The sequence below is a fragment of the Saccostrea echinata genome, unplaced genomic scaffold (genome assembly GCF_033153115.1).
Source record: "Saccostrea echinata isolate AGI-Se365-2 ecotype Australia unplaced genomic scaffold, CSIRO_AGI_Sech_v1 ptg000013l, whole genome shotgun sequence".
NCBI classification, from domain to species: domain Eukaryota; kingdom Metazoa; phylum Mollusca; class Bivalvia; order Ostreida; family Ostreidae; genus Saccostrea; species Saccostrea echinata.
The window spans coordinates 1669661-1689079 of NW_026889762.1; the positions used below are offsets into that span (position 1 = coordinate 1669661).

Here is a 19419-nt window from a genome sequence, read left to right on the forward strand (position 1 = left end):
AGATGACCATTGAGCGGTACATGTGTACGCAAATCAACACTGATCAATTAGAATGAATAAATACAATGTATGTATAAAAAATTATTTATTTTATGTTCATGTTCAAAGTATTTAAAGATAAGACATGATAAGAAAGGACTTAAGAATAGAGTAATAAAAAAATAGTAAATGAAATAAATTCCTTGATATACGTTTGTTTATTAGGTCACATTAGATTTATTTTTTTGACATTAGATTTGACCGTATAGAGCTTAATGATGGCGGAGAAGAGACATTGTGAAGGAAGGACAGGAGATAAGGGAAATGTAGGTGTATATTTTAAGACAATAAAACACAGGAAGAATTATACAATTCTGTGATTAACCAGTTAGTTTTTGTTCTTAAACCTATGCTAAAATGATTAAAATACTTTAGAATCCATGTTCCATGTAAGGATATCAAGAGTCAGAATACATGAAGCTTAAAGACATTTATGGGAAAAATAAATAAAATTCTAAAACGTCTTTGCCAGCCACGGCATGATAACAGCATACTTGTTCATATGTACAGAACACACAGTTACCTAGTTATACATAGCACACTTCCCAGTATGATACAGGTCTGTATAAAACAAACTGTAAATTATGGTTTAAATTGGTATTTCATCAACAGGACATTAAAAGAAAGCAACTGAAGACAAACAATTCGGCTGGCACTAGAAGCGACATTTCTGATGACACCAGTACATGTAGTAAGTCCGACATTACCGAGCATCAGTCTGGACATGAAGATCGACCTCTGACCCCTGGTGAGTATGACCTTTGTCATCTGTTCAACAATTTGTTGAATATTTTTGAATTATTTCCATTAACATTCAACCAATTGTAATTTTTTTTATTTGTAAATATTTTTGTTTATTCCTCTTACAAAGATAATAATTTAGAAATAACAAAAACAATTTTTACATTTAAGTATAGAAAATGTAGCAATATTTGAAATTACAAAAAGAGTTTTCTTTCTTTATTTCAACCCATCATATATGATAAATCATTCAATCTTTTTCCCCTTTGGAAATTTTGTTGTCAGATATGAAATATGATATGTTTTTTTGTAATGTTTAATACAATGTTAAAGTTTTCTTTGATATTTTGTGCTTTTTATTCATAACTAAGATAATTATTTTTCTCACAGATCCGTTATCAGATTTAACAGAGAATCAACGTGTTGTTCTCTACACTCTGAACTTGTGTTATGTTGGTAATGATTATCATTCTATCGATCTGGATGATGATGACGACGTGTCTATGGGAGACATTGATGTCAGGAAGACATTGGAGGAGCTGGAGGACAGAGGACTGTTATATGTCAGAGAATCGTATCACATGCACGGAACTCGGTATTGCATCCCATTTGGCAGACAATATGAGATAGAAGAATCTTACAAACAGAACTGTCTGTTGAGTGACATAGACAAAGACTTCCTTATACATGTGGCCTCAGATCTCTCCTTACGTCGTTATATAACAGAGTCCCGTATCTTAAACCGTGATGTTTCAAGTCCACAAGCCAGTAGTTCTATAACATTAATGAGACTGATGACGGAGGGGAGGATGGCTGCAGTACTACAAGTTATGAGAGGTACACACCCTTCACGTACTTCTTTAAAGTTAGATGTAAGAAAAAGTAATTACATGCAAATCTACAGCACATATATGATTTGATTATTTTTCAACAGTTCAATTAATTAGGTAAATAATGAGCCGTCCCATGCGAAAAGGGCCCTTACGGTGAAAATTTTCAAAATTGACTTTTCAATGGATTATGATAGATTATAGTGTAAAATAACCAAATATAAAGTTTGATTCAAATATTCAGAATAATTACTGAGATATAGGGAATCAAAGGTTAAGCAAATGTTAAAATTACCTTGTAAAATGACGTTGAAAAAAGACGTTCAAACTGACGCTTTTATATCCCTCTCAGAAATATTTGAAATACGTATCTGATTGGGAAAAAAAACTTACTTTATCACACTAAAACATATATGAAAAATTTATGCATAAATCCCCTGCTTTTATTCTACATGCAATATTTGATATAATTGTTTTCGTTAAAGTATATCTTAATTATACACTAGTTGTCGAAACGGTTTCATTGTTATTAGTTAAATTTTATAAAGAAGAGGTGTTTTGGACTCTGATAAGACAGAATAAATAAATGTCCATTTCGGTCATTTGTAGCACACACGATTTAAAAAGTCCGATAAAAAATTATTTATGTAAGTTTTCTCAAATTAAACACAGATATTGGTTTTATATCGGTAAATACCCGGTGTGCTTTTTTCTTTTTAATAATAACGTTATACACTCGCCACGTCATGTTAGACGTGAATAATGCTTTGATATACGGTTCAGAGAAAAGTAAATATTAAATAAAAAACAAACAAATAAAAGATATGTGTTTAGATATTTTATAGACTTGTATTTTTATTTACTTATAGTTTGTGAAAAATATTTTTAATTCTTTTTAAAAAGAATCCGTAAGATAAGACTGATAACATTTCGTCTTCCTTGTAATTATCGAGTTCATTGTTTGATAATTTTTCATCATAAGGATATCATTTTTGTTGCTTTATTCATGACCTAGATGAATTTATGAAAGAAATCTTGAAGGGCGGATACAGAAAATTGATCGGCAAGAAGGGGGGGGGGGCATCCACAGTAACACAATCCAGTTAAAATTTTCTGACAAGTTAAAAGAATAAAGTTTGAGGATGTTTCCTGACAAATTAAAGTTTGAAGTTTGAGGAAGGGGTAGGAGGCAAAATGTACCTACAATACTGAACATACATGTATGAATTGTCCTACATTCGATCGTAAATATTGACACAGGCAATAATATGTGCCAAGACAATCCCTTACCTCTTTTACATGGGTAATGTATGTTTCTTACGATATTGATATTAAAATTTTCCGGGGAAAAAATCTCCAATTTTTTCGTCCTGAGTCGGGAGCTCGAGAGGGCATACAAACACTATAATTTTAAAGTTGGCCATATTCCCTGCAACATTGGCGTAAACCGTCACAGTATTTGCACCACCTATTTGCCCTGTACCGACTTATAAGCAGATCAATATTCGTATGTCTTGCAGTGAACATGTAATCTTACAAAAACTGAGGATGAGGATATAATTTTCATATTATCATCATATCTTTGTACGGTCATTATAAGTTCAGAATATATTTTGAAGTTTTTTTTTTTATGTCACATTGATTCATCATGTACCCCCCCCCCCTTTTTCTTTTCGCTAAATTTCGTTTGAAGAAAAAAAATCAAAGGCTTAGGCCTACATATTCTTCCAATCATTTTGTGGTTCTCAAATTTTGTGGAAGTATAATCGCTTAGTTTGGGTCTAATAAGATATGTCGTTGATCGAGAGAGAAAGAATGTTGGCAGTAAAATGAGAGGCACTGTGGGCCGGAAGTAGTAGTGCCGTATTCCTAGGACTCTTCCCAAAATCACATATATGTATTTCAAATCTAAAGTAACGAGTAAATCAGTTTCCAAGTTTATTAAAGCTTTAATCACTGGACAACAATTTTAACATTTAAGAAATATATGCGGGGACACAGACGGAAGTGGCCAGTAATGCGTCGGGCCTCTGAACTGACACATACAATTCAGATACTGGTATATAACAGAATTCTTTGACAACAATTAGCGAATTAAGTGATAAAATGACATGTATTGAATAAATAACATAGTCTGTGAAAAGCTTAGACAAGATGCATGGACATGAAAGAAGTTTAAATTAAATAATTACTTGAATTTTTTTTTTTTACATAGGACATTAAAAAGTGTTGAGGGCAATTTACACTCTGTCCCTTTATAGTTTACAACCGTTATCCAGAAAATGTCACTAATAATTATTAATAACAAGTACTTTGTAGTCAAGGAATAAATAAAGATTTATAATTAAATTGATAAAAAGAACATATGTTTTTAAATAATATTCAAAGTAAGATTTATTTCAAGAGTCAATTTTGCACGTTGATAGAAGTATTTATCTCAGATTTAAAAAGAAATCAAATTTTCTTCTGTCGTTTCAGGCTCATAAAATTTTGACATGCTGTACTAGTATCTATGAAACGCCCTTGACCTTAGGTCTGATTTTGTACGCATTAGATATTCTTGTATTTATCTACCGAGTAACCTCTGGTGGTATCGCCGACATTGCTGAGCACTGCCATTTTAGCTCAATTTTCTTTTGTCGAATAGGGATTAACCCCTTACCGAAATACATTTTTTTCTGTCTTTGTTTTGTTTTTGATTTTTTGCTTACTTTTAACTTGTCATTTTAAGCCCCCCCCCCCCATTTTTCCCCTGAAGAACGTTGTTACGTACATGCCTAAAGAAATGGCCAAATATGATTCATTTAAAAAAATAAGAGGTCATTCTTTCCTTTTAAAAAACAATTCAAAGATTAAACTGAACTTATTGCAAACCTTCCTACACAAAAATGACCCGGTATTGATTTTCATCACCTTTAATGCAGACAAACACTTCATCTTTGTACTAAGAAATTAAAATAATAATCAGATGCAATATAACAGGGAAATAAATCTGTATTCAATCTTTCAGATTTAATTTCCCCGTAATTTGGGAGTTTTATACATAAAAAAGCATTATTTACTAGGAATTAAATAAAGGCATGTTGTATTGGGGGGGGGGGGGGTTGTTTCATACATAATTTTTCAATGGTAATTGATTGATATATATAGAATGAAGATGTTTACTGAATGGCTAATTGCACCCACCTCTAACAACCCCACACCCATTTTTTGTAGCAAAGTCAAATCTTCCCATTATAATGCATTTTTTAAAAAATCCTGGTCATTTTTTTTTTCGTTGCAGCATTTACTTTTTTCTCATTTTTTACGGCTGGTCCAAGACTTTAACAAATTATATTAGATTTTATTATAGAATAAAGGCAAATCGTCATTTATCAGATGTTTTCTTCATTAAATTTATGCTTTACGAAGAATCAACCTTTTCAAACTTCGTCATTTGCTACATGTAGAGCTGAACAAAATCTTAATCGCATATATAAACCTATATGCTGGGAACGGTTTAAGATTTTTCTTTTCATTTATTATAAAGTATTTCACTTCGGTTGATATGAATTTGTGTTAAAAAGGATGTGTACATGTACAGGTATATATCAATTATGTGCATGTACGATCGCCTTCAATGTATGAAAAATCGGATAAAAAAACTAGCACCGAATTATATCAGCAAAATTTAATATTCAATATTGGAAATGTCCATTTATATGGTACTTAGCTCTAAAAATTCATATTTTCTTTTTTTTCCCCTGATATTTTATTGGCTCTAGATAATATAAACAACAATGAAAATAAGTTGATAGAGCTCAGGTAAAAATGTTGGGAAAATATGTAACATACGCAACTTGCATTTTATGACGTTATCTTTACCGGCGTTTTTCTCATTATGACGTCAAAATATATAAGGGCCCTTTTCGCATGGGACGGCTCAGTTGATTTCAATGTCCACAATACTGTAACAGTCCAATGATTTGATAGATTGGTTTTGTACCGAGTTATTGAATCTGATTATTGTTGACATTTGTAGGAAAGTTATGAGCTTGTTTATGTGTATATTTACTTGACATTGCAGGAATATGTATAATTTATGCTTTTTATGTAGTTGATAGGTAGCTAATGACAAGTTTAAGTGATATGTATGTGTTGAAACAGTTTGTGCACATGTTTTGATTTACGTAGGAATCAGCTGTAGCAAACCTGTAGTGTTAAGCATAATTAGTATGCCAGGGATTTTTAATTCATATCCTTTAGTTGATGAACCATAGTTTTATAGATGAAGTCATATCTTATTGTAGTTTAACTTGTTTTCAGTTGATTGTCTTGTTGTAAACTGACAGGAATTGTTTACAAACTTGGTCGTCGTAATGAATCCGGGATGTTTCGCGCCGATTATATTTCCCTCTAATATGGTTTGCGCCAGGATGTTTCGCGCCCATTTCGGCACGAAACATCTCACGATATTTTTACTATATTCTCTCATATTGTAATCTATCATAAATTATTTATTAGTTATAAAAGAACTTCATATATACATCCACTGAATATTTTCTCCTTCATTTCTAAAGAAAACCATTGCCGTTTCTCAGTTCATGAACAACACTAAGCATATCACCTGTACAGATTTCTTGATCAATGACTGTTCCATCAATGAAACGTACTATGACGTACATATCAATAATACAATAAATAATCTTTTCAATCCCACTTTTAATGATTATTTATACAGATATAAATATAACAATAAAATGTCTTTCTTTGGTTGTTAGTACGGGAAATAAGGTTGTTAGTACGGGAAATAACGTCGCAGCTATTGCGAAAACAAGCTAATTCAGAGAATAATTCGTGTCTCCCGCTTAAGGAGAAAAGAAGAACATGCCCAGATCTACATGTAAACTGAAGCAAATATGGATATATAGATCTGATTGCTTATTCTTTAATATGTGTATAGAAGATTCTTTATATATAAAATATTTATCACACTGAAATAATGATTTTATGAGAAGTTTGTACACCTCAGACGCCATAACTTCATTTCATATGGTGAATACTATCATTTAGTTATTAATAAAAAAAAAATGAAAAAGAATCGTCAGGGATTTGAACCCGGGACCTCTCACTTGCTAAGCAAAAAACATACCCTTAGACCACGGAGGCACTTGTTTATAAAGCAAATAAAATGCAAACATTAGGTCACATATAATGTTTATATTCATGTTCGATATTGTCAAAATTTTACACAAAGTATGGTGTCTAATTTAGCCTCTACTAAACAGTTCTAATAGATGTAATTAGAATATAAAGTCCGCCGACAACCTGTATTATACGTTATAACTCTCCACATATTCCTTTGCTAAAAATAGTACCTAGCGACTTTTTAGGTCACCTGAGTCACTCAGGTGACCTATTGCTATCTGTTTTCGTCCGTCGTCGTGCATCGTCCGTCGTGCATCGTGTGTTAACCTTTGAACATTTTCAGCTTCTTCTCTGAAACCACTGAACCAATTTCAGCCAATTTTTGCATATGGCATCTATGTGTGAAGGGGAACAAAATTTTTCAATTTCATGGTCCCTGCCCCCCTGGGGCCTGAGGGGTGGGGCTAAAACCATCAAAATTAATGCAATCTTTAAAAATCTTCTTCTTTACTCCTGGACATCAAGCAGTCAAACTGTTGACATGATTGTAATAAGCATTGAGCCCTCTACCAAAATTATGAAATTCATGGCCCCAGGGTCAGGGGTTCTGGTGCTAGGGCGGGGCTATATAGTTCATATAGTGAAAGTGCATTATTTCTTTGAAAATCTTCTTCTCTACTCCTGTGTATTATTGAAACAAATTGAATACATAGTTATGATAAGCAAGGGTGAATCTACCAAAATTGTGAAATTCATGGCCCCAGGATAGGGGTTCTGGTGCTAGGGTGGGGCTATATAGGTCGTATAGTGAAAGTGCATTATTTCTTTGAAAATCTTTTTCTCTACTCCTGGGTATTATTGAAACAAATTAGATACAGAGTTATGATCAGCAAGGGTGACTCTACCAAAATTGTGAAATTCATGGCCCCAGGGTCAGGGGTTCTGGTGCTGGTGGGGGGGGGGGGGGGTATATAGATCATATAGTGAAAGTGCATTATTTCTTTAAAAATCTTCTTCTCTACTCCTTGGTATTATTGAAACAAATTAAATACATAGTTATGATAAGCAAGAGTGACTCTACCAAAATTGTGAAATTCATAGCCCCAGGGTAAGGGGTTCTGGTGCTGGGGGGGGGGGGGGGGCTATATAGTTCATATAGTGAAAGTGCATTATTTCTTTGAAAATCTACTTCTCTACGCCTGGGTATTATTTAAACAAATTAAATACATAGTTATGATAAGCAAGAGTAACTCAACCGAAATTGTGAATTTCATGGCCCCAGGGTCAGGGGTTCTGATGTTAGGGTGGGGCTCTATTTATTATATAGTGAAAATGCATTAATGCTTTGAAAATCTTCTTCTCTGCTTCTGGGTATCATTTAAACAAACTAAGTACATTGTTATGATAAGCAAGGACACCTCTTCCAAAATAGTGAAATTCATGGCCCCAGGGACAGGGGTTCTTGTGCTAGGGTGGGGCTATATAGCTCCTACAGTGAAGGTGAATTATTTCTTTGAAAATCTTCTTCTCTGCCCCTGGGTACTATTTAAACAAACTAAGTACATTGTTATGATATGCAAGGATGCCTCTTCTAAAATTGTGAATTTCATGGCCCCAGGGTTAAGGGTTCTGGTCAAAAGGTGGGGGGGGGGGGCTCTATTGATTATATAGTGAAAAATCAAAATTTCTTTGAAAATATTCTTTTCTGCTTCTGGTTAAAAAGGAAAGAAGCTAAGTATATAATTATGATGAGCAAGAGTGCTTCTTCCAGAGTAGTGAATTGCATGACCCCTGGGTCAGATGTGCTGATATAAGGGTGGGGCTGTTGATAATGTAGTGAAAATGCATTAATTCTATTAAATAATCCTGTCTGCTCCTTAATGTTAAGCAGTTAAACAAAGTGATTACTTATGATGAGCAAACTTGAAACTTCTGGTCCCAGGGTGAGAGGCTCTGGTGTTTCTTGGTGGTGAAGGGGGGGGGGGGGGGCGGAGGGGCTCTATTGATAATATAGTGAATCTGTAGTGAAAATGCATTATTTCTTTAAAAATCTTCACTGCACTTGGGCATATCAGAGGCAAAAAGTGTAAAAGTTGTTATAAGGAAGGGTATTTTTACCAGATTTTTGAACATCTGGACCATTTGGTCAAGTGTTCTGGTCCTAGCCAGGGCTCAATTAATTTGCATTCTACTGAGAGGAGTTATTCCCCTTTACCGTTTACTTTTGATAATTAATCATTGTAAATAATGTACTTGAAAAAATTAATAAAATAAGAGAATTATGCAAGAATTTTTATTGTATAATACAAAAAGTATTTTCATAGTTTTAATGATCATGTGGACTTGTAAGTAATAGATAAATAAAAATGAGACAAAAATAACTTGTCTTATTAAATGTTCATCAAAGACCAAGAAAGGCCAATGTAAGAGATTACAACAAGGAATTAAAATGGTACAAAAGCACTGATAGTTTCTTAATATACTGTATGGTGATAGTGATAAATGGGGAACAGATTAGAACCTAATTTAAGAACTGTTAATGAATAGTAGACTAATTATTTTGGGCCAAAGTTTTTATTTTTTTTTTTTGGTTTACGATTTTCTGTCTCAAAAAAATGCATTGGGTGGTCGAAAAATAAAAATAAAAATAATTTAGGATTCAACAATTTCATTTTAAAATACCAGCAATGTTTATTTTAATAAAAATAATACACGTCAATAGTACTTTTAAGTTTTATTGTCTAGATCACATAACTCTTTTTATTTAATTTTAATTCATTTCTAACTTTAGACTGAATGTCATTTTCAATTTTATATAGTTCTGATTTTTGTTTGTCAATCAGTGCTTGGTTCATGATGTTCAACTTTTTGTGCTCTTCAGTGATATGTGATGTGTTATAAACCTTGGTATCCCCACAAACTAAATATAAGGGTCCAAATTCAAGTTAAATTTAGATTGAAAAAAATACAATTTAAGTGTTTAACAATATTAAAAGTAATTGACGTTGAAATAAAGGTTATAATAATTCGATCATGCAGCTATCAAATTTAATGTTCAACCTGCGGAAAAAAGCCTAATAATTTCTCAATCAAGTCCTTCTTTAAATGTTTGTTATGTACCTGCACAGAAGGCATGCTCATTATTTACTTAGTAATTCAAAGGGCTTTAATCTCAATTGAGTATGAAATTTGCAAAGATTTGTATATTGAATTTACTTCTATAAACTAACAAATGTTTTATACACATTTGAATTTATCCAGTGAAATACCAGTCAACGTTACTTCAACTAAGATGTATCTCTCAACACTAAATTGGCCTAACTATTATCCATGGATTTATCAGCCTATTTTGGGAAACACCATTTTTGGGGAATTGGGAAAAAATTATCAGCTATTTGATGAAATTGGAATTTTTTTTTAAAATGTTGCTTAAATCATGTACTCAGGGGTAATTCATTTAACATTTCAGCAAGAACTCTAATTTAGGCAACCAAATGACAATTAAATATGATCCATCTTATTCGTACAAAATCAATTATGAATAATAGACTAATAAAAGTAAAATGGACTTCAATGAGTATAAAGCATTTATACAACTTAGGGTAGTACATGTATATGTGTGTATGAGATTTCAATTTAGATCATTATAGTATCTGTTTCTGGAGATTATAAACCTCCTGCAAAAAAAATTATACTAAGTACACATCTTCTAAAAGTCCTCTTTTAATATGTATTAATGCATTGAAAATATATTTTTCTATCTGAAATAATGCCTAAAGTCCTTACCATTAACTCGCAGATCAAATGAGTAGGTGGAAATAACTTAATAAATCTATATAATTACACAATATCATCATTTTTAGAAAAACAGAGGAAATTCGGATTAAAAGTCGGCTATGTTTTTAGTGTTTTTAAACATGTGTTATGACTGTAGCTTTGCTAAATGAGTTAAATATATGAAAAATACAGACAATCTGACAATTTTACTTAGTGTTTTTCCAAGATAATTAAAAATAAAAGCATTGTTCACCAATTGAGAAAAAATACTGCCAAATTGGGAAATACTGAACTCATTTTCAATTGGGAATGGGCCGAATTTCGGCCCCTGAGAAGGCACTGATAAATCCCTGTTATTTATAGGTGTATCCGTGTCTGCTAGGTCGATCAGGGTTGGGCATACACTCTCCAATATTACGGTATGAATTTAGTCAATTGAGACATTGCAATTGGAGAAAAGGATCATTTATCCAAGATTTTATTCACTTTTCCATGCAGAAAAAGTTCTTTAAGTGTGTGTCATTGCTTTCAGTGAGGAATTACCTTGTTACATGACAGAACCGCCATTTTTGGTTTGCACATGTGTTTATTTACGGTCACCTAAATGTTTGTAAAGGTCTCATTTATTTATAAGCGCTTATTTGACTAAGATGCATTCTAAAATTTAAAACCCACCAGTTCAGCTGAGAAAAATCCGGAAAAAATATGACGGAAAAAGACATTATTTTTATTTTCATGATTTGTGAAAATTAGGGTCGGCGGAATCGTAAACCGAAAGAAAAAAAAAAACTTTGGCCTTGTTGATCCTGATCACCCTATTTTTCTTGCTTTTGGGCAACAAAGCTTCACCTTTCATTTCATTTTAATACTCTATGGATCCTCTAAATTGTTGTATTGTACTCAGGTGACCGTTAAGGCCCTTGGGCCTCTTGTTATACAATACATTAAAACAAACGGGACGCGACACTTTGAGAGGGACGAGATAGGCCATAGGGGGTTATGGTATAAAATTTCATTGCAAAGGCTCAAAATCTTCTTCAGATATCGTCCGGAAACGAAAGTGTTACACACAGACGGAATGTATGAATTTACAACCTTGAACTTTGACCTTTTGACCTCAAAATAAATAGACTTAGGCCACAAGGAGTTGTTATGTAAAATGTCATTGCAAAAGGTCAAAGTATTCTCGCGATATCGCACGGAAACGAAAGTTTTAAAACACATAATTTATGACCTTGACCTTTGACTTTTTGACCTCAAAATCAATAGGGTTCTTTTTTATGCCATAGGGAGTTGTTATGCAAAATTTCATTGCGAAAGCTCAAAGGGTTTTCGAGATATCACGCGGAAACGAAGTTATATAAAAGACAGAAATACAGACGGACGGACAGACAGACCCAAATTAATATCCCTCTCTTTCACTGAAAGCTGGGGACAAAAATTTACATAACCCGCTTACGCGGGCTATGTATTTTTTCTGCAACAGCTGCGACATTAATTCCCGTACAAACAACCAAAGAAAGCATTTTATTGTTTAAGTAATACACATTCATGACTTAAGATAATGCATTGCCAGAAGTAACGGATCGTAAGGTGCTTATTAGGTCTTTCCACCTTTCTGTGGAAAGACCTATTAAAATTGTTTTGTTTATTATCATTTTTTTCCGCCAAGTGCGTTTTTGAGTTTTAAGATTTATCTAAAAGATTTTTAGTTGATGAGCATGTTCTCCCTCTACAAAACATTTTTGCGGTTGACCCTGCGTATATGAACTTTGACCCCTTGAAGAGTCGTTACCCCTTTTGCAACAGAAGCTTGTTATCGCTATTCCTCCGAACCCGTAAACCATAGATGTACTAAACTATCACAAATGCCTACGACTAACTTCATAGACGCTCTGACCTGTTCAGTGCAAAATGATCCATCGACCCCTTTAAGTTGTTATTGCCTCTGAACGTTTTTGATGTTTACAAAATATTTCAAAAATTCTAAACGATAAGTCATAGAGACATTGGGCCAACTGCATTAGATTCTTTGACCATCGACATTGAAATTTGGGTCAAGGTCAAAGGTCAATGTCATTGAAAATATTAGAAATTTAGCTCTCTTTTTATCTCTTTTGTCTTGAAACATGTGTAACATATCTTTGCACCTTAAATATGTCCTATAAAAACTATCTAAAAGATATTTATCTCGTCCCTAAGATTGACCCCTTTAGTAGTTATGGCCACTTTCACTATAAACATTGTTATCGTTACTCCTCCGAAACTGTAAAACATAGAAACATCAAACCTTTACTAATGCCTTAAGTTTCTCGAGACAAAACTTTAATCTGTCAGTGCGATGAATCCCATGACCCCTTTTGTGAGTTATTGCCCTTTTATATATTTGCATTTAATGTTGAAGCCCAAATTTTTTAAACAAAGAGTCATAGAAACAAGGGACCAACAGTAATGTGGTTCTTGACATTTGACCTTGAATATTTTTTGAAGGTCAAAGGTCAAGGTCACTCTAATTTTTTTTAAATTTTCATTTTTGCAAATTGTTAACTTAATTCATTTTTGGTTTCTTTTTATTTGAAATTAACTGTAGAGAGTTAAATATGAAAAATATATGAAATCTATAGAAGGTGGAAAGATTTCTGAAACATTGCGCACGGTTTTTGGTACTTCAAAATTTGACTCTTTAGATGTCGTAAAGAAACTGGCGTTTTCAAGATGTTAAAGTTTCTAGAAATTAAAAATAAAATTAATTATTTTATCCAAGGTAATAAATTATTCTAAAAATTCTCTTTTTAAATAATCTAAAAATATTTTAAGTTATGATATGGCTTTATTCATTATTGGTTATTACGGCGAAATTCCCGTGTCCAACGTTACATAAATTATTGTTCGCGCAACTACAATATATAAAAAAATCCACCTCCAATCCTCTAAATGAAATGAAATTTAGGAAATACAATAATTTGTATGCATTCTTTGTGATACTGTTGAATTTTTAAAATCATTTTCTCAATATCATGAGTTTGGGCTAAATCTACAGTACGTAAGTTAAATGTCCAACAGAAAAAATCGTTTCCTAAAGTTGACATTAGCCCACATGGCGATGTGTAGTAGACAAAAATGCCAAACAAATATAATTTTTGATGAATAATCCTTAAGTACATATATTTCTAAAATTAGTTAATATGTTGATATCATATTACTGCTAATACGTAAATATAAATAAGGCTTTGTAAAGTGTAGCCATTTTGTTATGCACGTACGAGTCGCTATACTATTACTTAATATGTCTCAGTTACATATCAAAAATACATAAATTAATGTCATATATATACCAATCATTACTGTAGCTTGAAAGAACATTTCATACTGTATTAGATAATAACATGCGTAATTTCTACGGTAATCATCTACATGAAATAAATGCAAGCATCAATATAAATGTAGCCGTTTTGTCACAGGTACGAAAACGTCATTTTACATACTACATACTGTAAGAATGACGTCGGGGGCGTCAAATTATTATCGCCGTGCTCTTTTTTCCAATTTTCTGCAGGTTCGGAGTACCAAGTAGGGTAGGAAGTCCTTCTCCAATTATTTTAGAATAAGCTCTTGTTTAAATTTTCTGAAAATTTTCATTCAAACGCCAGTACATCCTTTTTATTTTGTTGCAGCAATATCTAAACATATCACGTTATTGTTCTCTCTCTCTCTCTCTCTCTCTCTCTCTCTCTCTCTTGCTAAAAATGAGAATGACCCCCTCCCCCCAAAGTAACAGGATTTCTGAATTTGGCGACAAGCCAGTTTTTTTGGGTAGGGTTTTTAATAGTGAAACGTCCCAATCCCTCCTTTTTTGCATGACAATACCCCCTACCCCCGATTTATAAAGAGAGTTTAACTACTGCATGGGGCTGAAAAAAAAAAAAAAACAAGAAAAGTTCAATTCAATATAAGGCCATTTAATTTTTCTCAGTTTAGCGACTTCCTATAATTCTAGAACCAATCTATCGTCCGATTCACAAAAACATATCAGTACAAAAGCCTAAAATTAAAACAAGAACTTTATATCAGTCTTTCCCCTCTAAAGTCTTTATCAGAAAACTGGCTCTTGAGTAGAATTTCCCTTTCAGAAATCCCACACCAGATTCTGTTTTCCGGGGAAACCCCTATACTCTGTGTAACAGTTATAAAGTGCGATTCCCTCAAGAGCCACCCCTTCTCCTATAAAATATCACGCTATTGATGTGTTTTCTCTTTTCAAGACAGATTACAAAGTTAGAAAAAAGAAAGAGGAATCAAGGATATGAATGGGAATGTATATGCCTGTGCCAATTTCATATTAAAAATCTTACAATTTATTTATAAGATAAGATTTTTAGTGTACATGTAAATATTTTCAACGATTCAAAAATTGAATAGTTTGTGCCCTGTTATTTTATTTAGATTAAAAAAATAAATAAATAAAATTCACATTAAACAACTCAAATATGCAATTATAACGTTTAAAACGTTGTAACAGCGATATGACTTTAATAACGTTATTTTGACGTAACGTCAGTGTGTACCAACACCGTGCGCAACGTGTAATTGTTCGAGAACAATTAGTCTACTAGTTTGTTCAGAATGTTTGTTCAACAATTCAATGAGGATTTGTTCCCGTTGAATCGAATGTGTCCCCGTTGTAATTTTGTAATTAGGTGGAGATCAAAAGGTGAGAATTATTTCATTATAGCGATTATCTGCTTGAATGTGAGAACTTGATTGAGAAACCGTGTATACAACACTTTACCATTAAACTTGATTAAAAATTTGCGAAGTGCATTTTTTAAACTAGAGAAATATTTTTAAAAATGCTCACCTTTTTAAATTTGTGTCATTTGTATCTATTGTAAATGAAGAGAAGGGAGGAAAATTTGGTTGCTTTGAAAATATTTAAAAAATATTTCGAAGCAGCATGATCATAGTTATACATTTCGGAATTTCTTACATTTGGCTTGAATAAATCTCATACAATGCAAAATGGTTGCACGAAAGTCAAAATTGTCGCAGTTATTTTGTGTTGATTATTTTGCAAGTTGTTTTTTTAAACCTTTATAATCCACTGTAAAATGTTGGTGATATTCAATTCGAACCATGCACCGGCGCGAAACATCACCGTTAACGTCGTAACTGCGGGAGGTTGAGAGCGATCGTAAAAGTTACAATAGTTTGGGGATTTTTGGAGTTAGTCGTGTCATATGTTGCATTAAATGGATATTATTATTTTTTATTTCGATTTAGGAATGTTTTTGGTGATTGCTTTGATTCAGAATAGTTGAATAGTTGTCTTTTATGTAGTTATGTAGTTTTACTAGATTTTTCTATAGATTTTGCCGCTTACGTGAGATGTCACGAGAGATTCTCCAACATTTTCCAACTTCTACGTCAGACTTTGGTATAAAAAGGAGAGGTTCAAAGAATTTTTCCTCTTCTGCTAGGAACACATCTTTAGAGAAGCTGTGTTTTAGGAATCAGGATTTAGAAGTTAACATTTATGCCTAAGAATAACTTTTTAATTTTATTTTAAGAAGAACCAGGGATATTTCAGCACATTTTAGGAACTTCTGGAATATATGTGGAATTTGATAGGAATTTTGATTAATTTTAGTGATTTTTCATCGAGGAATTCAGAGTTTCCGAAAACCAAAAATTTCTATCAGTCATTCGGACTGATGACTCAATGTGTTCTACCAGTCCGAAGCAAATTCTATCAGTCCGAATAAATTTTAGTATATTTCATGATGTAATTCGAAAGAAAATGGCATTGGTTTATAGTACTCAAATTGAGTGTGTAAATCTTTCCACGGATCATTACAACACCGATTGTGAGACCACGGGTATGCAATTACATTGTAAAAAGTTCAAACACTAGCCCATGGGCTAGTGGCAGCAATAAAGTTGCTAGCCCCAAGTAAAAAGTTGCTAGCCGAAATGTAGGAGTGGGGGAGTAACAACTAATATGAAAAAGTAGTTTATTGTTTGAAAAAAGTCAGGGTCTTAAGGTTATTCTTTTTAAAATTAAAAGTATAATTCTAACTTGTAAAATTGAATCATGTATAAATTATACATTTTGATAGAAAATAAAAAATGAATTTAAATAAATTATCTTAAAGTCCCTTTTTTCTGGGCATTGCACTAAGCTCATCTAAACTGAAGCGAAAATCTTTTTTTTTTCATCTTTAATCATTAAATACATTGGAACTATTAATATTTTATGTAAATTTCATAACACTCTTCTTACAATTGATAGAGTGATCGTAAATAATTTAACGAGATATCTGCATGTGTTTACCATAAACAGAGGAGTAGAGGAAATTCGGATTAGGAAAAAAGGTAGTATTGCAAAATAGATAAGATTATGGAGATTTTCGATCAATAGGAACATGATGCCTGGAATTTTTTTATTTATTGGGAATTTAATAGCAAAGAATGAGTGAAAATACCAGTAGTGCTCGTCATGTATCACATTGGTAGTTTTAACTTTTACTAGCCCAAGGGGCTATCTCCTTGGCGGTGCAGAAATCTACTACCCGACCCCAAGAAATGGTAGCCTCGGGTGTCGAACGATGCTTATTGCACACCCCTGGAGACATCGCAATAGATCAGATACAATTAATTAAAATAATCTAACTGTGTCTCAAGACAAGCCTTCAATCACAACAGTCGGTCACCCGGACTGGTAATATAGCGAATTGTATCGGATATTTCTATTTTCTATCGGTTTTGCCGGTAGAACCGATGGTTTTCGGTAATTCTGGGAATTAGACTTTGTTGAAATTTGCTGTTTGTTTGAATTTTTTAGTAAACAGGTAGTTTACTGAAATTATTTGAAGTTGTTTTCATTAATTTAGGTAATTTATACATTTGGGTAAGGAAGCCAGTGTATTTCTAAATTTTGCTGTCGTTTTATAACGGAATTCAGACTAAGGAATTTTCTGGAATTTTAGTTTGAACATAATTTTTTTGTATAAATAGTATACAAATGGTTTGAAAACAAGTTCTATCAAACCTACGAGGATCTCACCGTAAATGTCTACTACTGTCTATAAAAAAGAAGAAATTTGATATACATACATACATTCTTTACCTGATAAAAATATAACTAACTAAAATTTTAGTTATGCTATAAAAATTAATTGAATCTACCGGAATCTCTTATAAATTTTTGTACCGATTGAAAATTATATTTATTGATTTCGACATTTTGTGATTCATCTCCCCAAGTTTGGTTTAGTAAGACTTAAAAAGTTTCTAAATAGTTCCTCCCTAGCACGTTGATACCACAGGCCATTAGATCGCATTAAAAAATTAACTTAAAGGTGTTAAATTATCTCTTTTATACACCCCAATTTTTTTAAAAGTCGGATTTAAGCGATTTAAAGGCCTGTGGTTGATACTTATTACATACAAAGAAGAAATGATATGGGTCTTCTGGTGTACCATATGAACAATTAGGACTCTCAATAATGTTTCTTCCATAAAGATCATAATTTAAAATACAACTGTGTGTTAGTTTAGTAAGGTCGTCTGTTGCCATTACAGAATACAGAAATAAGGGGGGGGGGGGTTCTGCTGGTTGTTTATGTAATTTATTTTTAAAACTACTAAAGGTAGGAATTTTACTACTGTTGGAAATTGATTAGGAAAGTAAGGGAGTAAGTTTTAGTTTTTTTTTTAGCTTTCATCCAGGAAGTCTGGGAGAAAGTTTTTGAGTTTGGAATTTAAACTTTGAAGTTTTACTTTTCCAGCATAAACATTGTGAGAGAAGGTGGTTATAGACAGATAGTTGTAGGTGACTAGACTAAAGACAGAGTTTAGATTTGTTTCTTGTTTATTTAAGAGATAATCATTATAATAAATTGTAAAATTGTATTTTGTCTCATTTCAAATACAGAAATTTACATGGCTTTCTAAAGTTGAAGGTTTCCAAACAAGTCGAAAATGCGGAATGGTAAAGATTAAGAACTGAGTCAGAGGATACGGAGTATTAAGAGAAATTTAGTGACTTCCTTAAAATCTAGATTATGAAAGGTTTCAAAAATAGTGAAGAAAAGCCGAGAGATTTCGTTTATTAATAAATTTAGTGTAACTTAGAGAGCGCAGGTTAATAATAGATGGTATAAGTTGTAGACAGTGGTGAGGGAGAAAGCTGAGTAATTAAAAGGTTTTTAATCAAAGGGAGAAAACTTAGAGGAATTGAAAACCACTTGGAGCTCCTCGGGTGGCTCGTACCTCGCACACTAACCTCGGACGTAAACTGTGTTCTACCATTTTGCGTATACAGACAGTCATGTGATCTTATTTGAAAATCCTCCGAATGTTACACTTTTGAAATCTGAGTTACTTTGTGGCACTTTATGGCACGCCCAACACTATGTTTTTGCTTTCAAAGACTACTAACATAAGATTGTAATCAAAACCAATATACAAGGAAGAATATTAGACTAGTTTAAAAAAATTGAAGAACTTTATGCAGAGTAAAATATGAAATGAGTTACGAAGGCAGTTTCCGGCGGAGAAATGTATAGATTTGATGCATATTCCTCCACCAATTACATCCGAGGTTTGAATGGAGCGTAGCGGAGGATTGCCGAAAGATTGAAAACAGTGTCACTTAAAGGGAGATAAATATAACTTAGCGTTGTGAAATAAAATTAAAGCATTGTGCCAGATAAACCCTCTTAGCTCAAGTAGTCGTGTAACGCAAGCCGTGCAAGAAAGATATATCAGACAACCCTCGGAGAGAAAGTAGAGACCCGTTACAATACATTTAACTTTAATTTTGGGAGATGCCTCCTTTCTTAATCCAATATAGATGTTTAGAGGACATATTTCTTGATTTTATATTTTCTAATCAAAATATATT

At 32.7% G+C, this 19419-nt stretch overlaps 1 protein-coding gene across 1 annotated transcript; it reads left to right on the top strand.

Annotated features, from left to right (window-relative positions):
* Positions 1-16540, top strand: LOC133186431 (uncharacterized). The gene is made up of 5 exons (XM_061321683.1): positions 1-67; positions 235-305; positions 652-787; positions 1171-1617; positions 15881-16540. The coding sequence occupies exons 2-5, from the start codon at positions 255-257 to the stop codon at positions 15952-15954; spliced, it is 708 nt and encodes a 235-aa protein (XP_061177667.1). The 5' UTR covers positions 1-67; positions 235-254; the 3' UTR covers positions 15955-16540.
* The last annotated feature ends 2879 nt before the right edge of the window (positions 16541-19419 follow it).